At 52.4% G+C, this 19,032-nt stretch overlaps 1 protein-coding gene across 2 annotated transcripts in view; it reads left to right on the forward strand.

Moving 5' to 3' along the window:
• The window catches only part of LOC144738311 (uncharacterized), a 39,147-nt gene extending 30,458 nt beyond the window's left edge, over window positions 1-8,689 (forward strand). The window contains exons 7-8 of one of the 2 annotated variants that reach the window (XM_078621317.1): window positions 996-1,253; window positions 6,618-8,689. In XM_078621317.1, coding sequence (XP_078477443.1) covers window positions 996-1,253; window positions 6,618-6,666 — 307 coding nt within the window. In that variant the 3' untranslated portion in view covers window positions 6,667-8,689. Of the gene's footprint in view, window positions 1-995; window positions 2,920-6,617 lie in introns of those variants that run through there. The other variant, XM_078621318.1, reaches the window with a different exon arrangement.
• Window positions 8,690-19,032: the final 10,343 nt, after the last annotated feature.

Here is a 19,032-nt window from a genome sequence, read left to right on the forward strand (position 1 = left end):
AGTGGGTGAGTTGGTGAGTGGGTGGGTGGGTGAGTGGGTGGGTGGGTGGGTGGGTGGGTGGATGGTGGGTGGGTGGGTGGGTGAGTGGGTGGGTGAGTGAGTGGGTGGGTGAGTGAGTGAGTGGGTGGGTGAGTGAGTGGGTGGGTGAGTGAGAGAGTGGGTGAGTGATAGAGTGGGTGGGTGGGTGGTTGGGTGAGTGACTGAGTGACTGACTGAGTGAGTGAGTAGGTAGGTGACTGAGTGACTGAGTGACTGAGTCACTGAGTGAGTGACTGAGTGACTGACTAAGTGAGTGACTGACTGAGTGACTGACTAAGTGAGTGACTGAGTCACTGAGTCACTGACTGACTGAGTGAGTACGTGAGTAGGTGAGTAGGTGACTGACTGACTGAGTGAGTGACTGACTGACTGAGTGACTGAGTGACTTAGTGAGTGAGTAGGTGAGTGAGTAGGTGAGTGACTGACTGAGTGAGTGACTGACTGAGTGAGTAGGTGAGTGAGTGACTGACTGAGTGACTGAGGGAGTGACTGACTGAGTGACTGAGTGAGTGACTGAGTGAGTGACTGACTGAGTGACTGAGTGACTGAGTGACTGAGTGAGTAGGTGAGTGACTGAGTGAGTAGGTGAGTGACTGAGTGAGTAGGTGAGTGAGTGACTGACTGACTGACTGAGTGAGTAGGTGATTGGGTGAGTGAGTAGGTGACTGAGTGAGTGAGTGACTGACTGACTGAGTGAGTAGGTGAGTAGGTGAGTAGGTGAGTGAGTGACTGACTGACTGAGTGAGTGAGTGAGTGACTGAGTGACTGCGTGAGTGACTGACTGAGTGACTGAGTCACTGAGTGACTGACTGAGTAACTGAGTGACTGACTGAGTGAGTGACTGAGTGACTGACTGAGTGACTGAGTGAGTGAGTGACTGACTGACTGAGTGACTGAGTGACTGACTGAGCGACTGACTAATTGACTATCTCTACCCCCCCCCCCTCACCCTTCAGATCCGCGTCTCGTAAACGTCGCCACTCCTCCAGTTCCTCCAGTTCGTCCAAATCCTCCAAATCGTCCAAATCCTCCGTCTCTCACCGTCGCCATCGGCGCTCCACCTCCTCCACCTCCTCCTCCACCTCCTCCACCACCTCCTCCTCCAACTCGTCACCAGCTCACCGCTCACCAGCTCACTCCTCCAGCTCCTCACCGACCGCCGCTCACCAAAAACAGCGGCGGCAGCAGCGGCAGCAGCGTGGCTCACGGGACAGGTTTGGTCACATGGTTACACGGTCACACGATCACGTGGTCACATGGTCACACACGGTCACGCGTGGTCACGGGGTCACGGGGTCAAGAGGTTACGGCGTCACACACGGTCACATGGTTACGGGGTCACATGATTACGTGATCACATGGTCACATGGTCACATGGTTACACAATCACGTGATCACATGGTCACGGGGTCACGTGATCACATGGTCACACACGGTCACACACGGTCACATGAAACATGGTCAAACAGAGTCACACGGTGACATCGTCACCACCATCATCACCATCACCATCATCACTATCATCACTATTATCACCATTATCACCACCACCATCACCACTATCACCACCACCACTATCATCATCACCATCATCATCATCACCACCACCATCACCACTATCACCACCACTATCATCACCACCACCACCATCACCACCACCACTCACCACCATCACCACCATCATCATCACCACCACCATCACCACTATCACCACCACTATCATCACCACCACCACCACCACCGCTTCACCAGGTAACGAACGTGAGGCTGAGTCGACCTAGGGGAGGCCCAGGACCGCTTCAGACAGTCGCTATCACCGCTGTTGACCGTGAGCGGGAAATCCATCCCGGGTCACCGGCTTTTGTAGCAGCAGCAGCAGCAGCGTAGCGATGACTCCTACCCCACGGTGACACCTACACACACGAAGACAATACTCTCTGGATCTTCTTGGTTCTTTCGGTAAAGTCGTCACGTAGAAGGGAAATAATAAACTAATAAAAGTAAAACATAATAAAGTACAATTCTCACGACGTTTCGGCCACAACGCAAGCAGCCGTCCTCAGGTGAAGAAGAACAGGTCTGTCGGAAAGACAGCGTCTGAATGAGCACCACCAAGCTTGGCAGCGTATATACTTAAATATATACTTAAATATACGCTGCCAAGCTTGGTGGTGTTCAGAAGAACAGGTCTGTCGGAAAGACAGCGTCTGAATGAGCACCACCAAGCTTGGCAGCGTATATACTTAAATATATACTTAAATATACGCTGCCAAGCTTGGTGGTGTTCAGAAGAACAGGTCTGTCGCAAAGACAGCGTCTGAATGAGCACCACCAGGCTTGGCAGCGTATATTTAAGCTGGGTTGGAGGGGGAAGGGCGCCTTGACAAAATAATTTGCATATCAACAGAGAATTTAGCATATTTATGGGAAATGCAGGTACGTGATTAGTAACTACTTGTGAAATGCGTAGGAGGTGGGCGGGGGGTTTCAAAGTCATATTATGCCCGTGCATTATGCAGGATTAGCAGCATCAAAGGGAGGGGGTTGGGGTGGCATTAATAAAGGGAAGGAATGTTAATAGTATGTAGCTGCAGTAATTCACTGTCTGGTAGTTGTTTGGTTCAAGTGATGTACCAAGAGAAAGTAAGGAATTACATACTAGCATACTACGACGTTTCGATCGCAACACAAGCAATCGTCATCGGGTGCAAATGAAATAGAAACACAAATCTAGTACACCATTGGAACCTCATTTGCCAGTAAAAAAAAATATGATAATATTTTTTTTACCCTTCTATCTGGCAACAAAACTGACACCTTTTTTTACAAGGAGTCATGTTTGCATAGACCGCAATACCTGCAGTCGTAATGCAAACAAAAGAACATAACTCTGATAATGTATGCACTGTCCTTGAAGTTGATTGATCCACATCCGAGACAGCTTTCCTTCGAGCCTAGTCTCACATGGGTTGGACCAGATGACGCCAAAAGGCGCACAACTCAAAGACAATGCACCATCAGAGTATCAGAGCTCGGGGCAAGCATCTACACTATGGGAACCTCATTTGCCAGTAAAAATATGATAATTGGTTCTTTACCCTTCTATCTGGCAACAAAACTGACACCTTTTTTACAAGGAGTCATGTTTGCATAGACCGCAATACCTGCAGTCATAATACGTGCGACTTGGGTGTGGACCAATCAACTTCAAGGACAGTGCACATACATTATCAGAGTTGTGTGTTTTGTTTGCATTACGACTGCAGGTATTGTGGTCTATGCAAACATGACTCCTTGTAAAAAAGGTGTCAGTTTTGTTGCCAGATAGAAGGGTAAAAAACCAATTATCAAATCTAGTAGTATACTTAGACATGTAATGTTATACAACAGAGAGTCGGATAACATAACAGTCAACACCCTACCTGGTTGATTACGTTCTTGCTGAGAATGCTACATTTGTGATTCTGTGTTACTGTGATGTCATTCTGTGTTACTGTGATGTCATGCCGTGTTACTGTGATGTCATTCTGTGTTACTGTGATGTCATTCTGTGTTACTGTGATGTCATGCCGTGTTACTGTGATGTCATTCCGTGTTACTGTGATGTCATTCCGTGTTACTATGATGTCACACACTGTTACTGTGATGTCATTCTGTGTTACTGTGATGTCATGCCGTGTTACTGTGATGTCATTCTGTGTTACAATGATGTCACACACTGTCACTGTGATGTCACACACTGTTACTGTGATGTCATGCCGTGTTACTGTGATGTCATGCCGTGTTACTGTGATGTCATGCCGTGTTACTGTGATGTCATGCCGTGTTAGTTTGATGTCATGCCGTGTTACTGTGATGTCATGCCGTGTTTCTGTGATGTCACGCTGTGTCATTGAACAAGATTAACAAAATATCTCTTCCCTGTCTCTCTGTGTCTCTGTCTCTCTGTCTGTCTGTCTCTGTGTCTCTGTCTGTCTCTGTGTGTCTGTGTGTGTGTCTCTCTGTCTCTGTGTGTGTCTCTCTGTATGTGTCTCTCTGTCTCTGTGTGTCTCTCTGTCTCTGTGTGTCTGTCTGTCTCTCTGTGTCTCTGTGTCTCTGTGTGTGTGTCTCTCTCCGTCTATCTCTGTGTGTCTCTCTGTCTCTGTGTGTCTCTCTGTGTGTGTCTCTCTGTCTCTGTGTGTCTGTCTCTCTGTGTCTCTGTCTCTGTGTTTCTGTGTGTGTGTCTCTCTCTGTCTATCTCTGTGTGTCTCTCTGTCTGTCTCTGTGTGTCTCTCTGTGTGTGTCTCTGTCTCTGTGTGTCTGTCTGTCTCTCTGTGTCTCTGTCTCTGTGTGTCTCTCTGTCTCTATCTTTCTCTGTGTGTGTCTCTCTGTCTCTCTGTCTTTTTGTCTCTCTGTGTGTGTGTGTCTCTCTGTCTATGTCTCTCTGTCTGTCTCTCTGTGTGTGTGTCTCTGTCTCTGTGTGTGTGTCTCTTTCTGTGTGTGTGTCTCTGTGTGTGTCTCTCTATCTCTGTGTCTCTCCGTGTGTCTCTCTGTGTCTGTGTGTCTCTATCTCTTTGGCTTTCTGTGTCTCTCTGTGTCTCTCTGTGTCTCTCCGTGTGTCTCTCTGTCTCTCTGTCTCTCTGTGTCTCTGTGTCTCTGTGTCTCTGTCTGTGTCTCTCTCTCTGTGTCTCTGTCTGTGTCTCTGTTTGTGTCTCTGTGTCTCTCCATGTGTCTCTCTGTCTCTGTCTCTCCGTGTGTCTCTCTGTCTCTGTGTCTCTCTGTCTCTGTGTGTCTCTGTGTGTCTCTGTGTGTCTCTGTCTCTGTGTGTCTCTGTGTGTCTCTGTGTCTCTCTGTGTGTCTCTGTCTCTGTGTGTCTCTGTGTGTCTCTGTGTGTCTCTGTGTCTCTGTGTCTCTGTGTCTCTCTGTCTCTCTGTCTCTGTGTGTCTCTCTGTCTCTGTGTGTCTCTCTGTCTCTGTGTCTCTGTGTCTCTCTGTCTCCGTGTGTCTCTGTGTCTCTGTGTGTCTCTCTGTCTCTGTGTGTCTCTGTGTCTCTCTGTCTCCGTGTGTCTCTGTGTGTCTCCGTGTGTCTCTCTGTCTCTGTGTGTCTCTGTCTCTTTGGCTTTCTGTGTCTCTCTGTGTCTCTCTGTCTCTGTGTCTCTCTGTGTCTCTCCGTGTGTCTCTCTGTCTCTCTGTCTCTGTGTCTCTCTGTGTCTCTGTGTCTCTGTCTGTGTCTCTGTGTCTCTCTCTCTGTGTCTCTGTCTGTGTCTCTGTTTGTGTCTCTGTGTCTCTCATGTGTCTCTCTGTCTCTGTCTCTCCGTGTGTCTCTCTGTCTCTGTGTCTCTCTGTCTCTGTGTGTCTCTGTCTCTGTGTGTCTCTCTGTGTCTCTGTGTGTCTCTGTCTCTGTGTGTCTCTCTGTCTCTGTGTGTCTCTCTGTGTCTCTGTGTCTCTCTGTCTCTGTGTGTCTCTGTCTCTGTGTGTCTCTGTGTGTCTCTGTCTCTGTGTGTCTCTGTGTGTCTCTCTGTCTCTGTGTGTCTCTGTGTCTCTGTGTCTCTCTGTCTCTGTGTGTCTCTCTGTCTCTGTGTGTCTCTCTGTCTCTCTGTCTCTGTGTCTCTGTGTGTCTCTCTGTCTCTGTGTGTCTCTCTGTCTCTCTGTCTCTGTGTGTCTCTCTGTCTCTGTGTGTCTCTGTGTCTCTCTGTCTCTGTGTGTCTCTGTGTCTCTCTGTCTCTGTGTGTCTCTGTCTCTCTGTCTCTGTGTGTCTCTCTGTCTCTGTGTGTCTCTGTGTCTCTCTGTCTCTCTATCTCTGTGTGTCTCTCTGTCTCTGTGTGTCTCTCTGTCTCTGTGTGTCTCTCTGTCTCTGTGTCTCTCTGTCTCTCTGTCTCTGTGTGTCTCTCTGTCTCTGTGTGTCTCTCTGTCTCTGTGTGTCTCTCTGTCTCTGTGTCTCTCTGTCTCTCTGTCTCTGTGTGTCTCTCTGTCTCTGTGTGTCTCTCTGTCTCTCTGTCTCTGTGTGTCTCTCTGTCTCTGTGTGTCTCTGTGTCTCTCTGTCTCTCTGTCTCTGTGTGTCTCTGTGTCTCTCTGTCTCTGTGTGTCTCTGTGTCTCTCTGTCTCTGTGTGTCTCTCTGTCTCTGTGTGTGTCTCTGTCTCTGTGTGTCTCTGTGTCTCTCTGTCTCTGTGTGTCTCTGTGTCTCTCTGTCTCTGTGTGTGTCTCTGTCTCTGTGTGTCTCTGTGTGTCTCTGTCTCTGTGTGTCTCTGTGTGTCTCTGTCTCTGTCTCTGTGTGTCTCTGTGTGTCTCTGTGTGTCTCTGTGTGTCTCTGTGTCTCTGTGTGTCTCTGTGTGTCTGTGTATCTGTGTGTCTCTGTGTGTCTCTGTGTGTCTCTGTGTGTCTCTGTGTGTCTCTCTGTCTCTGTGTGTCTCTGTGTGTCTCTGTGTGTCTCTGTGTGTCTCTGTGTCTCTGTGTGTCTCTGTGTGTCTGTGTATCTGTGTGTCTCTGTGTGTCTCTGTGTGTCTCTGTGTGTCTCTGTGTGTCTCTCTGTCTCTGTGTGTCTCTGTGTGTCTCTGTGTGTTTCTGTCTCTCTGTCTCTGTGTGTCTCTGTGTGTCTCCAGATCCTCCAAGTCGTCCTCAGCATCGCGCTCTCCCAAAAAAACTACTTAGACACAGACACACAGATAGACACAGACACACAGAGAGACACAAACACAGACACATAGACACAGAGACACAGACACAAAGACACACAGAGACACATAGAGACACATAGAGACACACACAGAGACACAGAGAGACACAGAGACACACACATAGACACAGAGACACAGAGACACACACATATACACACAGAGACATAGACACACAGACACAGAGAGACACAGACACAGACACAGAGAGACACATAGAGACACACACATAGACACAGACACATAGACACAGACACACAGACACATAGACACATATTGACACACAGACACACACACATCGACACACACACTACACAGATAGACACACAGACACATAGACACAGACACATAGAGACACACACAGACACACACAGACACAGAAACACACACACATAGACACAGAGACATATACACATAGACACAGATAGCCACACATAGACACAGATTTACACACACAGAGACACAGATACATAGACACACAGACACAGATTGACACACATAGACACACAGACACAGACAGATTGACACATAGACACAGAGAGACACAGAGGTATAACTCACACACACACACACAGACACACACAGACACACACAGACACACAGATATTCACATTTAGAGACACACACACAGAGACACACAGAGTTATAACTCACACACACACAGAGACACACACAGAGACACACACAGACACACGGACACTCACATTTAGAGACACACACAGAGACAGAGACACACACAGACACACACAGTTATAACTCACTCACACACACAGACACACACACACAGACATACACACACACAGAGACACACAGACATTCACACACAGAGACACAGACATTCACACACAGACACACACAGACACACACAGAGTTATAACTCACAAAGACAAAGGTCCCCCGTATAGCATGTAACAGCCTGCAGGGCCAAGTGCTGCTAGCGAGTAGCAGGACCTATGGAAGGCTGGCACGGCACACGAGGGGTGGGTGGCCAGCACCACGCCCGGCCGCCTTTGTCTCCCCAGTGCTAGCGATGTTACTACACCATCACCACCATCACCACCATCACCACCTTCACCGCTACACCAGGGGAGGCCCAGGACCGGTTTGTAGCGCAGCATAGCGCTGACCACTACACACAGACACACATAGACACACACACAGACACACACAGACACACACAGACACACACAGACACACACAGACACAGTCACTCACGCAGACACACACAGTCACTCACGCAGACACACAGACAGACACAGACACACGCAGACAGACAGACACACACAGACACACACACAGACACACACAGACACACACACAGTCACACACAGACAAACACACACACAGAAGACAGACACACAGTCACACACACAGCCACACATGCAGACAGACACACAGACACACACGCAGACAGACACAGACACACACAGTCACTCACACAGTCACACACGCAGACACACACAGACACACACGCAGACACACACGCAGACACACACACAGTCACACACGCAGACAGAAGACAGACACACACAGTCACTCACATAGTCACACACGCAGACAGACACACACACACACAGCCACACACGCAGACAGACACACAGACACACACACAGACACACACGCAGACAGACACACACAGACACAGCCACACACACAGTCACACACGCAGACACACAGACACGCAGACAGAAGACAGACACACACAGTCACACACGCAGACAGACACACAGACACACACACAGACACACACGCAGACAGAAGACAGACACACACAGTCACATAGTCACACACGCAGACAGACACACAGACACACACACACAGCCACACACGCAGACAGACACACACACAGACACACACGCAGACAGACACACAGACACACAGTCACACACGCAGACAGACACACACAGAAACATACACAGACACACACAGAAACATACACAGTCAAACAGACACATACAGACTGTGAACTGGCCATTATTAAATCTGAATGAAATTCACTACCACACAGACTCCCTGCTTTCTCTGTGTGGGTGAAGTGGGTTGGTGAGTGGGTTGGTGAGTGAGTGGGTGATGAGTGAGTGGATGGGTGGGTGGGTGAGTGGGTGAGTGAGTGCGTGAGTGAGTGGGTTGAGGGTGAGTGAGTGAGTGGGTGGAGGGTGAGTGAGTGAATGGGTTGGTGAATGAGTGGGTGGATGGGTGAGTGGGTGCTTGAGTGAGTGGGGGGGGGGTGCGTTAGTGAGTGGAGGGTGAGCGAATAAGTGAGTGGAGGGTGAGTGAGTGGGTTGGTGAGTGAGTGGGTGAGTGGATGGGTGATTGGGTGAGTGAGTGAGTGGGTGGGTGGGTGAGTGGGTGAGTGAGTGGGCGAGTGGAGGGTGAGTGAGTGGGTGATGAGTTAGTGGGTGAGTGAGTGGAGGGTGAGTTGGTGGGGTGAGTGGGTGAGTGAGTGGAGGGTGAGTTGGTGGGGTGAGTGAGTGGGTGTGTAATAACACGCTAGAGACGGCTTGTAGAATCGGTCCTTTTATTCACTTTCTTTGCAGTTCACAAACACTCCCCGTTGCTGGCAGGCAACGGGGAGCGGGCAGACAGTCCCTAGAGACCCACCACCACGTGGCACCCAGAGCCCCACTCGCGCGTGGCCTCTCCCTCTCTTCCGTGTCTGACCCCGTGTCTCTCTCTCCCCTTATTTAATGCCTGGGTCACGTGGTACACTCCAGCCAATCCTCAACAGCCTGCGCCGAATGTTCCAGATCCCGCATCAACTCCCGGGACCACGCCCCTGACTTGTCTTCCCATTGGCTGAGGCCAAGACCAGCAGAACCAATCACCCTAGCTGACATCCCGTGATCACGCCGGGGCCATGCTCCCAGGCTCTTCCCCCGTTGGCTGTAAAGCGGGACCGGCAAAGCCGATCACCACGTGAATCTGACATAGGCTCTTATTACATCACCACCCCCCCGGTGAAAAATTCAGCCGTCTCGGCTGGGACAAGTAAACCCGTAAAAACAAAGTTTTTCACAATAAATCCTTTATATGCGTGGCATCGGGGCGGCTAGAGTCCTCTCGTCCTCTGGCTTGAGATGGCTGCCACCTATGGGTCAGATGATTGTCTGGCAGCATTAAACAATTGGTAATTAAATATGAAAAAAAAATTCCCTAAACAGTGTAAAATTTTGAAAAAAAACTTTTCACGAAAATGCATTGTCACGCACAACGAGTCTGTGTGCGAAATGTCAGCTCGATTGGATCACAGGAAGTGGGTTAAAAAACGACCGAAAGATTTGCACGGTCCTAAGCAAGCCAGCGAACTTAATATAAAGGATTTAAAAAAGGTGACAAGCCAGTTCCATAAAATTGCTTATTAGGGCGCCGAAGACGCATTAACCACGAAGGGCGAAATGGGCGTCTATGCGCCTGAACAACAACAAAGTTCACCCATGAACAACCAGACGTACATTATGGCACCCTGCAGCGCGGTAACGACAGGGAAGAGACTGCAAGGCAATCAACGCTATCGAAACGGAAGAGATTTCGACCGCGTACGCGACGCCTTGCCGCCGGTTCGACAGGAGGTGGTAGGCGTGAAGAAGAAGATTGTTCGTTTTCGGTCGTGTCCAGGGCAGGTCCCGTTGGAGGAGGTGATGGCGGATTGGGTCTCAGAAGCCCTCAAAACCTGTTCATCTGCGGGTGGCACAACACAGTCCCGCTGGGGATCGACGGGCTTGGCAAGCGGCGTATTCGGCACAGCGGACCCCGGCAGGTCAACAAGTGGAGATGAGGTGTCGGTACGCGGGTCAACGTAGGGTTTGAGTCGCGACGAATGGACGTACCACCGACGTTTTCCGTATTGGACGTGAACACTCTGTGGATTCGGAATGTCCACCAACGTGACAGGTCCTCGCCAAGGCCTGTGCAATTTAGGGGATGTGCCCACCGGCACCTGAGGGCAGTGGAGCCATGCCTGATCGCCCACCGACCAGGGCATGTGGTTACGCGATCGACGCGCATACCTCTCGTTCCTTGCCTGCGTACGGGCCGTCGTTGTTATGATGTCATATAGGGCAGTCTGTGCACAAACGCCACCCTCCCTCAGCATTTCGCTTGGGAGATCATCTCTGCCCGGTGCCTTTCCTGGTCTCAGACTCCGGATCGCCTTAAGTACTTCCTCAACAGATGGCACCTCAGCCAGCCACTCACAGGGGGTGACCTCTTCCACTCTCAACACACACCTACACACACACACTCACACACACACGCACTCACACACACACACGTGATCATCCTGCACACTCGCACGCACACACACACACTCAACACATGTACTCACACACACACACACTCTCAACACATGAAAGGGACGCTGTTTCCTCGGCGTACCCAATTGCACATCAATGGGGGGTACGTTCTCACGACCATACATCAAGAAAAACGGCGAATATCCCGTGGACGCGTTGCGGAACCATGCGGTATGCCGCTAAGACGCCCGGTATGTGCAAGTCCCAATCCGTCTGCTTTTCACTGACCGTGTGACAAAGCATAGCCGAGAGGGTGCGGTTAAATCGTTCCACCATGCCGTCCGTTTGCGGATGGTAAGGGGAAGTGCGGATTTTCTTTGTGCCCAGCGCATCGCAAACATCCTTGAGCAATTTGGAGGAGAAGTTTCGCCCCTGATCCGTGAGCAGCCTCTCGGGTGCTCCTTTACCCATGACGTGACCATTCACGAAAGCCTCGGTGATGGACGCGGCCGTCTGGTCGGGCAGAGGCCAGGCCATCGGCCATCGAGAAAAATATTCTACCCCGACCAGAAGGTATTTGTTGCCCCTAGCCGATGGAGGGAACGGGCCGAGAATGTCCAGAGCAACCAATTCGTTGATGCGGGACACCTCAATGGAACGTAACGGCGGCACATAATGTTTCCGAGGCGGTTTCCTCTTCGCACAATCATAGCATGAGCAGACAAAGTCATTGACGTCTGCCGGCATGCCGGGCCAAAATAAATCTTTCTGCATTGCGGCCAAAGTCTTTTGCACGCCCAGGTGCATCAATTTGTCAGCGTGCAGAGCGCGAAGCAGGTCATGGCGAAGGGATGTAGGCACGACCAGGCGTGGTCGGTCAGACAATCCATCGGTGCACATCAATAGTCCCGCCTGGCCCCGGAACATCCGCCACTTCCATCCCGCCAAATGAGTTCTCGGTTTCCCGATCAATTTCCGCAGCGGAGCCAGCGAGGCAACGGCCTCCTGCTCGCGCAAGCCAAACCGAGTGTGGCAGCCGCAGGGTATCATCAGTATCCACTGGTACATCCCGGCCGCCCTCGTTCGACATCGCCCCCATAACCGGAGCGATGCCTACCCGTCAGACAAGTGCACGGGGGAACGGGTGGTAGCCTGGAGAGCGCGTCCGCATTAGCGTGGCGGGCCCCCTTGCCGTACGTGATATGGAAGGGAAATTCCTGTAACGATTCCAACCACCGAGCCAATTGGCCTGACTGTTGGTCCAATTTCAACGAGTATTGCAAAGCTGCGTGATCGGTGCGAACGAGGAATTTCCTTCCATACAGGTACGGCCGGTACAGGCGTATGCAACCACTCTACTGCCGTACGCAACCACTCGTTCAACCCCATCTTTACGTTGCGATAGAACGGCCCCGATGCCGATGTCGCTAGCATCCGTGTCAAGGATGAACGGCTGGGAAAAGTCTGGGTAATCGAGCGTAGGCGCCGTGGCGAGGTGATCCCGAAGCGAGTGAAAAGAACTTTCTTCCTCTGGCCCCCATTTAAACCTTTGATTTTTGCCCGTCAGAATATGCAGTGGTTTAGCCAGCGTGGCAAAGTTCTTAACAAATCGGCGATAGTAGGAAGCAAAGCCTATAAAGCGCCGAACGTCACCCACTGAAGTGGGTGCGGGCCACTCTCGAACACATTTGGTTTTCAGAGGGTCAGTGGACACGCCGTCCGAGCTGACAATATGACCCAAGTAACGGACGGAGTGTTGCAGAAGGTGGCATTTCTTAGGTTTAAACTTGAGGTCAGCCGTCCGCATTCTTTGAAAAACCGTCTCTAGGCGTTGGAGGTGTTCCTCGAACGTACGGCTGAAGACAATGATATCCTCTAGATATATGAGGCACGTTTCCCACTGTAGTCCCGCCAGTACCAATTCCATGAGTCGTTGAAATGTTGCCGGAGCCGCATTCAAGCCCATAGGCAACCGATTAAACTCAGAGACCTTGCGGCGTGCGGAATGCCGTCTTGGCTTTTAACGCGTCATCGAGGGGAAGCTGCCAAAACCCCGAAGACAGATCGAGGGTGGAGAAGAATTTTGCCCCTGATAAAGCGTCCAATGAGTCATCCATCCTCGGTAAAGGGTACGCGTCCGCCACGGAGATCTTATTCAACCGGCGGAAATCGACGCAAAATCTGTCGATATGGTGTGACAAAAGCGACTTGCGGCCGAGATCCAAATCATTTTTACTGAAAACGTCAGCATACTGTACTATTAACGAATGCAAAGCGGACCTCTGCGCGTTCGATAAATATGAATTTTCTCCGCACAAGTCCGAGATCTACCGTTCCTGTGAACGATCGCGTGGCGGTCCATCGGTGTGCGTTTTAACACACGGTTTTCCGTCAAAAGTGGCGAAATCAGTATGAACGGGGCCTGACCCAGCCGTACGATCGTTTGGGCCACCACCAAGGAAAAGGATTTAGCCACCGAATTAGACGGGGATAATAGCACGTCCATTGCACCCTTTTTAACATGAAGGGGTTTCCGGTAACGCAGCGGGATAAGCATTTGTGAGCCCGATGGAACTTCTACCGTGGCAGCGACCATGGCGTTAACAGTGTCACCCGGCGGCGAACGGGCCAGCAGGGAAGGCAGGAACGACATCCTACGACCCCCCGGCATTTCTAAACAATTCTGATCGACCAGTATCTTAAGTGGCATGCGGCGCAAGAAATCAGTGCCTAATAGGCATGGGACGGCCAGCGAGCGCGAGATCAACACGGATCCTTTAGCGGCAATATTCCCGATAGCGATACACACAGACCTGACCGCAGATACCCATGCTACCCCCATTTGCAGCTACACACGCGTCATTAACCCTGCGGATTCGCGACGTGGGAATAGACAAAAGATGAAGAATAACATCTGAAATGATGGTGGCAGACGCGCCAGTGTCCACCAAAATACGGACGTCAACGCCGTCGATGGTACCCCGTACCGTCGACGAGCCCGACGCCGCAGCCACAACCCTACGAGCCAATTTCTTCCACTGTGTAGCAGAGCGTGTAAGTGGTGCAGGAGCAGTAAAATTATCCTTAGGAGTGTAAGAATGAGTGCGAGTGGATGAATGATGTGACACGACCTGCCGGGTGTCCGATTTGTGCCGACTCGCCCGAGGGTGTCGCGGCTCCGCGTCCGGTGGAGGAGATGGAGGCCCATTCGGCGGAAGCGGCAAAGGCAGAGGTCGGCAGCGGCAGTCGCGGGCAAAATGGCCTCGTCGGCCACACTTGAAGCACGTGGCCGTTGTCGGCCGGCGGTCGGTCGACCAGGCCCCCGCACGTGGTCGGTTTGCGTAGTCGCCACTCCGGTCGTTCAGCCGTCGTCTTGGGATCCAGTGTGGAACAGCAGCCACCATCTCGTCGTCGCCGGAGTCGTCGGAGCAGTGGACGACCTGTCGTGGAGACCACCCTAAAGGTGGGCCGTCGATTTCGGGTTTACCTGTCCACGCCGCCATCTGGTCCCAGCGCTTGATGTTAAACTTAGCGTCCAGGCAGCGCGCCACCCATCGCGATGTGAGCGGTTCGTGGCCGCATACCGGCAGCGAAATGTTGAGCTCCTGAGACAGCTCCAGCATACGGGAAAGGATGAGAGGATCCAGATGATCGGCCGTCGCGTCGGGATAAGCGGCCATGGCCAGCGCCATCAACGCCCCCCGATAAGCCAAAGGCGACTCCTCCGATCCTCGACGACGCGACATAAATTTTCTGGTGGCTGACGTCGGCGGGTCGTAGAACTCCGCCATCTCTGCAAATGCATCACGAAGCGTTTTCTTCTTGGACGCCGGGATGGAGCGGAAGACCGCCAGTGAAACATCGTCCAGCAGCGTGGGCAGCGCTCCCAGCGCCTCCGCCTCCGTCCATCGCACGGATCTGAAGGCCGACTCGAAGCGACACGTAAAAGCACTCGAGTCGCCCCCGGCGATAAATTCCTTAACCTGTGGAAGGCGATGTCCGCGGTGGCAAGCGTACGCCGCGGGCGTCTCTGACTTCGTTTCCCGCGCTCCACCCATGGTTGAGCGCAGTCACCAAACTCAGCAGAATTGCGCGTAATGACTCGATCTGCTCCGCCATCAGCCGCCACCCGTCCTTCGCCCTTGAGGTGTTCGTATCTTCACCCTGTCGGCGTTGAGAGGCGTCGAGGAGAGTAGCAGCAGCCAGTGGCAGAGGAGCTGTAGCCCCCAACAGATCATCTTCGTCCGTCTCGACATCTTCCTCCGATGGAGGCTCGGGCGGGTTCTTCTTTCTGAGGTGCTTGGACATCTTGAAGATCGTCCAAACGGTCCCAGAAGAACTTCTGACACCAATGTAATAAATCTTCTCGAGACGGCTTCTGGAATCAGTCCTTTATTTTCCAACTTCCACAGTTTACACTCACACGCTCCCCGTTGCTGACAGACAACGGGAAGCGGGCAGACAGCCAGCGAAGTCGCACCGCTCACACGTGGCACCCAGAGCCCCGTACGCGCGTGGCTCCTGCTCCTTCGGTCCCAGGTCTGCTCCCGACTCCTCCGTCTCTCCCCCCTCTTAACCCCTCGGTCACGTGGTACCCCTAAGCCAATCTCCAGTAGTCAGCGTCGAACACTCCAGATCACTCCCCGTCAACTCCCGGGACCACTCCTCTGATCCGGCTTCCCATTAGCTGAGGCCAAGATCGGCCAGGCCAATCACCTTAGCTAACATGCCGTGATCACGCCGAGATCATGCTCCCAGGCTCTCCCCTCATTGGCTACAAAGCGGGACCGGCAAGCCGATCGCCACGTGAGTCATACATGGCTCTCATTACAGGTGTAACCCAAGGGTCATAAAAAAGTGGCTGGGTCTAGTGATGTTAACGTGAGAAATTAACATGTAAGTGGGTACGGGAGTAGCTATGATAATGTGAGAGATTAGCATGATGTTAATGTGAGGAATTAGCATGTAACTGGCACGCAAGTGGCTATGTTAATGTGAGAGATTAGCATTAAATAACAGCTGACATGAGCAGGTAGGATGGAAACATCACAGTCAGTTAAGACTGTCTGTATGTATGTATGTCTGTATGTCTGTATGTCTGTATGTATGTCTGTATGTATGTATGTCTGTATGTATGTCTGTTTGTATGTATGTCTGTCTGTATGTATGTCTGTCTGTATGTCTGTATGTATGTCTATGTATGTATGTATGTCTGTATGTATGTATGTCTGTATGTATGTATGTATGTCTGTCTGTATGTATGTCTGTATGTATGTCTGTATGTCTGTCTGTATGTATGTCTGTATGTATGTCTGTATGTCTCTATGTATGTCTGTATGTCTGTCTATATGTATGTCTGTATGTATGTCTGTATGTATAGTTTAACACGTAGGCTTTCGCGACCAATGTTATTCATAATCAACGTTTTTGGGTTTAGATCGCGTTATTTATAAATGTGTCGTAACCCTCCACCACCCGACACGGCCAATCAGTAAAAATGTGTCACGTTGACAAAAGACAAATAGTTCACTGCTTTAGCCCACCGGTGTGTTGAAGCCACAACATTTACAATTTGAGTACGACGTTTCGCTGGTAATTGCATCCAGCATCATCGGGCAATTCGCCAGAATGGTATGTATGTCTGTATGTATGTGTATGTATGTATGTCTGTCTGTATGTCTGTATGTATGTCTGTCTGTATGTATGCCTGTATGTATGTCTGTATGTATGTCTGTATGTATGTATGTATGTCTGTCTGTATGTATGTCTGTATGTATGTCTGTATGTATGTGTAGTGGTGATACGCGCTGGCAGGAGAGGATCGTGAGGCAGCGCGTGGTGATTGGTTACATCGAGTGGGTGTTCACATCGCGGTCCGCATAGGCTCCGCCCCCTCGGGAGCGGAGGGCTATGTAAGGCGATGCGCGATGGCACTCGGGGAGTTGGTAACCAGTGAAGACAGAAGACGGAGGAAGAGATAGGCCCTGGGACCCCTAGCCCCGCTGCCCTCGTAAGGGCCGGGGTTCTGAGAGGCTCAGAGGCGAGGCCTTGGGATTCACGGTCCGACGCCCTGGTAAGGGCTCAGGCTGTGTAGCCCAGTGGTCGAGACCCGTAGTCTGACAAGAGGGGTCTGATAGCTCCCCGTAGGGAGAGCGTAGCCGGAGAGCCTGAGTCTAGGCAGAGGTAGGTGCGCGTACCCCACGGGGAAGACGGAGTGCGTGGCCGAGTCAGGCACGTGTGACATAGGTGTTATCTCGGTTGGGACTGTTACGTGTGCAACCGTTGTGAATAAAGAGTGCTGCCCCGTCAACTCGTCTCCCGCCAATATTGAAAATATTACAACTGGCGTCAGAAGTGAACCTGTCTTCAAGTCATGGATACAAGGAAGACTCATCGGATTCACGAGTGTGACCGGGAGGACGACCACGACGAATTGGGACAGCGAGCATCGGGAGGAGAGGAGGAGGAGATGCCGACGCCGCAGGACCCTTCTCGGCCGCCCGACGATCAGCTGGGGTCCGACGCTGGACTCCGCAACGCACACTCTCGTCTGGCGGAGCTGCTATTGGCGGCGGCGTCCATCCTGGCGGAGATCACCGCGTTAGGAAGACTGAGGACGTCGACGGACTTCGAGAGGGGTCGCGTCGGTGATTCCCGCCAAAATGTGTTGCGCGCCAAGGACTTTGAAAATGGCGCCATTTCTACGGAGCCATCATCTTTTGGCGGGAATCGCGAGCAACACGTGATCGGGGACCTCCACTCTCTGCCGCTCACGTCATCAGCGTGCGCTGCGGGCGGCCATCAACCGCACGTGAGGGGGGCCGCCATTTCCTCTCCCGACGGCGTGTCGTGGGAAAATCACCTGTCGGAGGACGACATGGTTTTTCAGCAGCGACTTCCCGCGCTGACGGCCTTCAAAGCTGAAGGGGGTGACTGGGGCGCCTTCCAGCAGAGATTCCTCGCACATCAGGAAATGTCGGGGTGGTCCGACACTACGGCGCTGCGGGCACTACCTGCGATGCTGGACGACAACGCGCTCGCGGCCTTCAGGTCCGCCCCAAGGTCGGCCCGCTCCACGCTCAAGGCCGCGCTGGGCCTCAAGGTGTATGGTCCACCCTCCGCCTGCCGCCACCATTTCTACGGGCGACGGAAGGGGGACACGGAGACGGCGCTCGCTTACCGCACAGCGCTGCTGGCTCTTGCAGACGCCGCCTTCCCTCGCATGGACGATGAGGGGCAGGACGCCATGGTATTGGAACAGCTGCTGACGCTGGCTCAGGACCTGGGGGTCCCCATCAACACGGCTGACGAGGTGGACGTTTGTTCGTTGCGAGTTGCAACGAGCATCCAGGCTCATGAGGTCCTAAAACGAAAACAGCCGGTCGTCTGCGCTTCTGCTGCGGTCTCAGCTCCTGCCCCGGTGGACACCGAACCTCAAGTCAGCCGCCCACGGGAGGAGGCATTCGCTATGGCGCGGCCGGGGGATGGGAGGTCGGGGGGTCGTTTGCCTCTGCGATCGACCTGCAAGCTGGAGCAACCTAGACCTGCGACGTCCCTCGTCACGTGCTACAACTGCGGCCTTCGCGGCCACGTGGCGTCCGGGTGCCGCGCTCCATGTCAGCGCGCCGCGGGACCTCGACCGGACGACGACCAAGGGCCCAAGTCCTCCCAACTACCCCCGGCAAGTCGCGGCACTACACATGCTCGGTCCGCATACACGTCACACGTAGGCCACCGCTTCGCGGCTGAGGAGGTGCGCATGGGGGCCGGGGGTTCGGTTCGGAAAGGGGGGTTTGTTCGCGGGCCAGGAGAAATGTAATGGTCCGAGTTGGGCCACAGGATGGTGGCCGCGTCGGCCGGGGCGTCTGTGGTTACGGGTTTTATAGACGATATCGAAGTCAGGGTGCGGGTGGACACGGGGGCGTCAGCAACTATCATCTCTGACCTTATTTACAACATTCTCCCCGTCCAATGTCGGCCTCTGCTCCCGGTAGACGTGCCATGTTACGCGGCGAATGGGGGCTCGTTGGGCATTGTCGGCGAGATTCGGGCGAGCATTTGCATAGGGGATATTAAATTATCGGGACCTGTTTTGGTCTCTTCTTCCCTAG

The sequence above is a fragment of the Lampetra planeri genome, chromosome 81 (genome assembly GCF_965212315.1).
Source record: "Lampetra planeri chromosome 81, kcLamPlan1.2.h2, whole genome shotgun sequence".
NCBI lineage: Eukaryota > Metazoa > Chordata > Hyperoartia > Petromyzontiformes > Petromyzontidae > Lampetra > Lampetra planeri.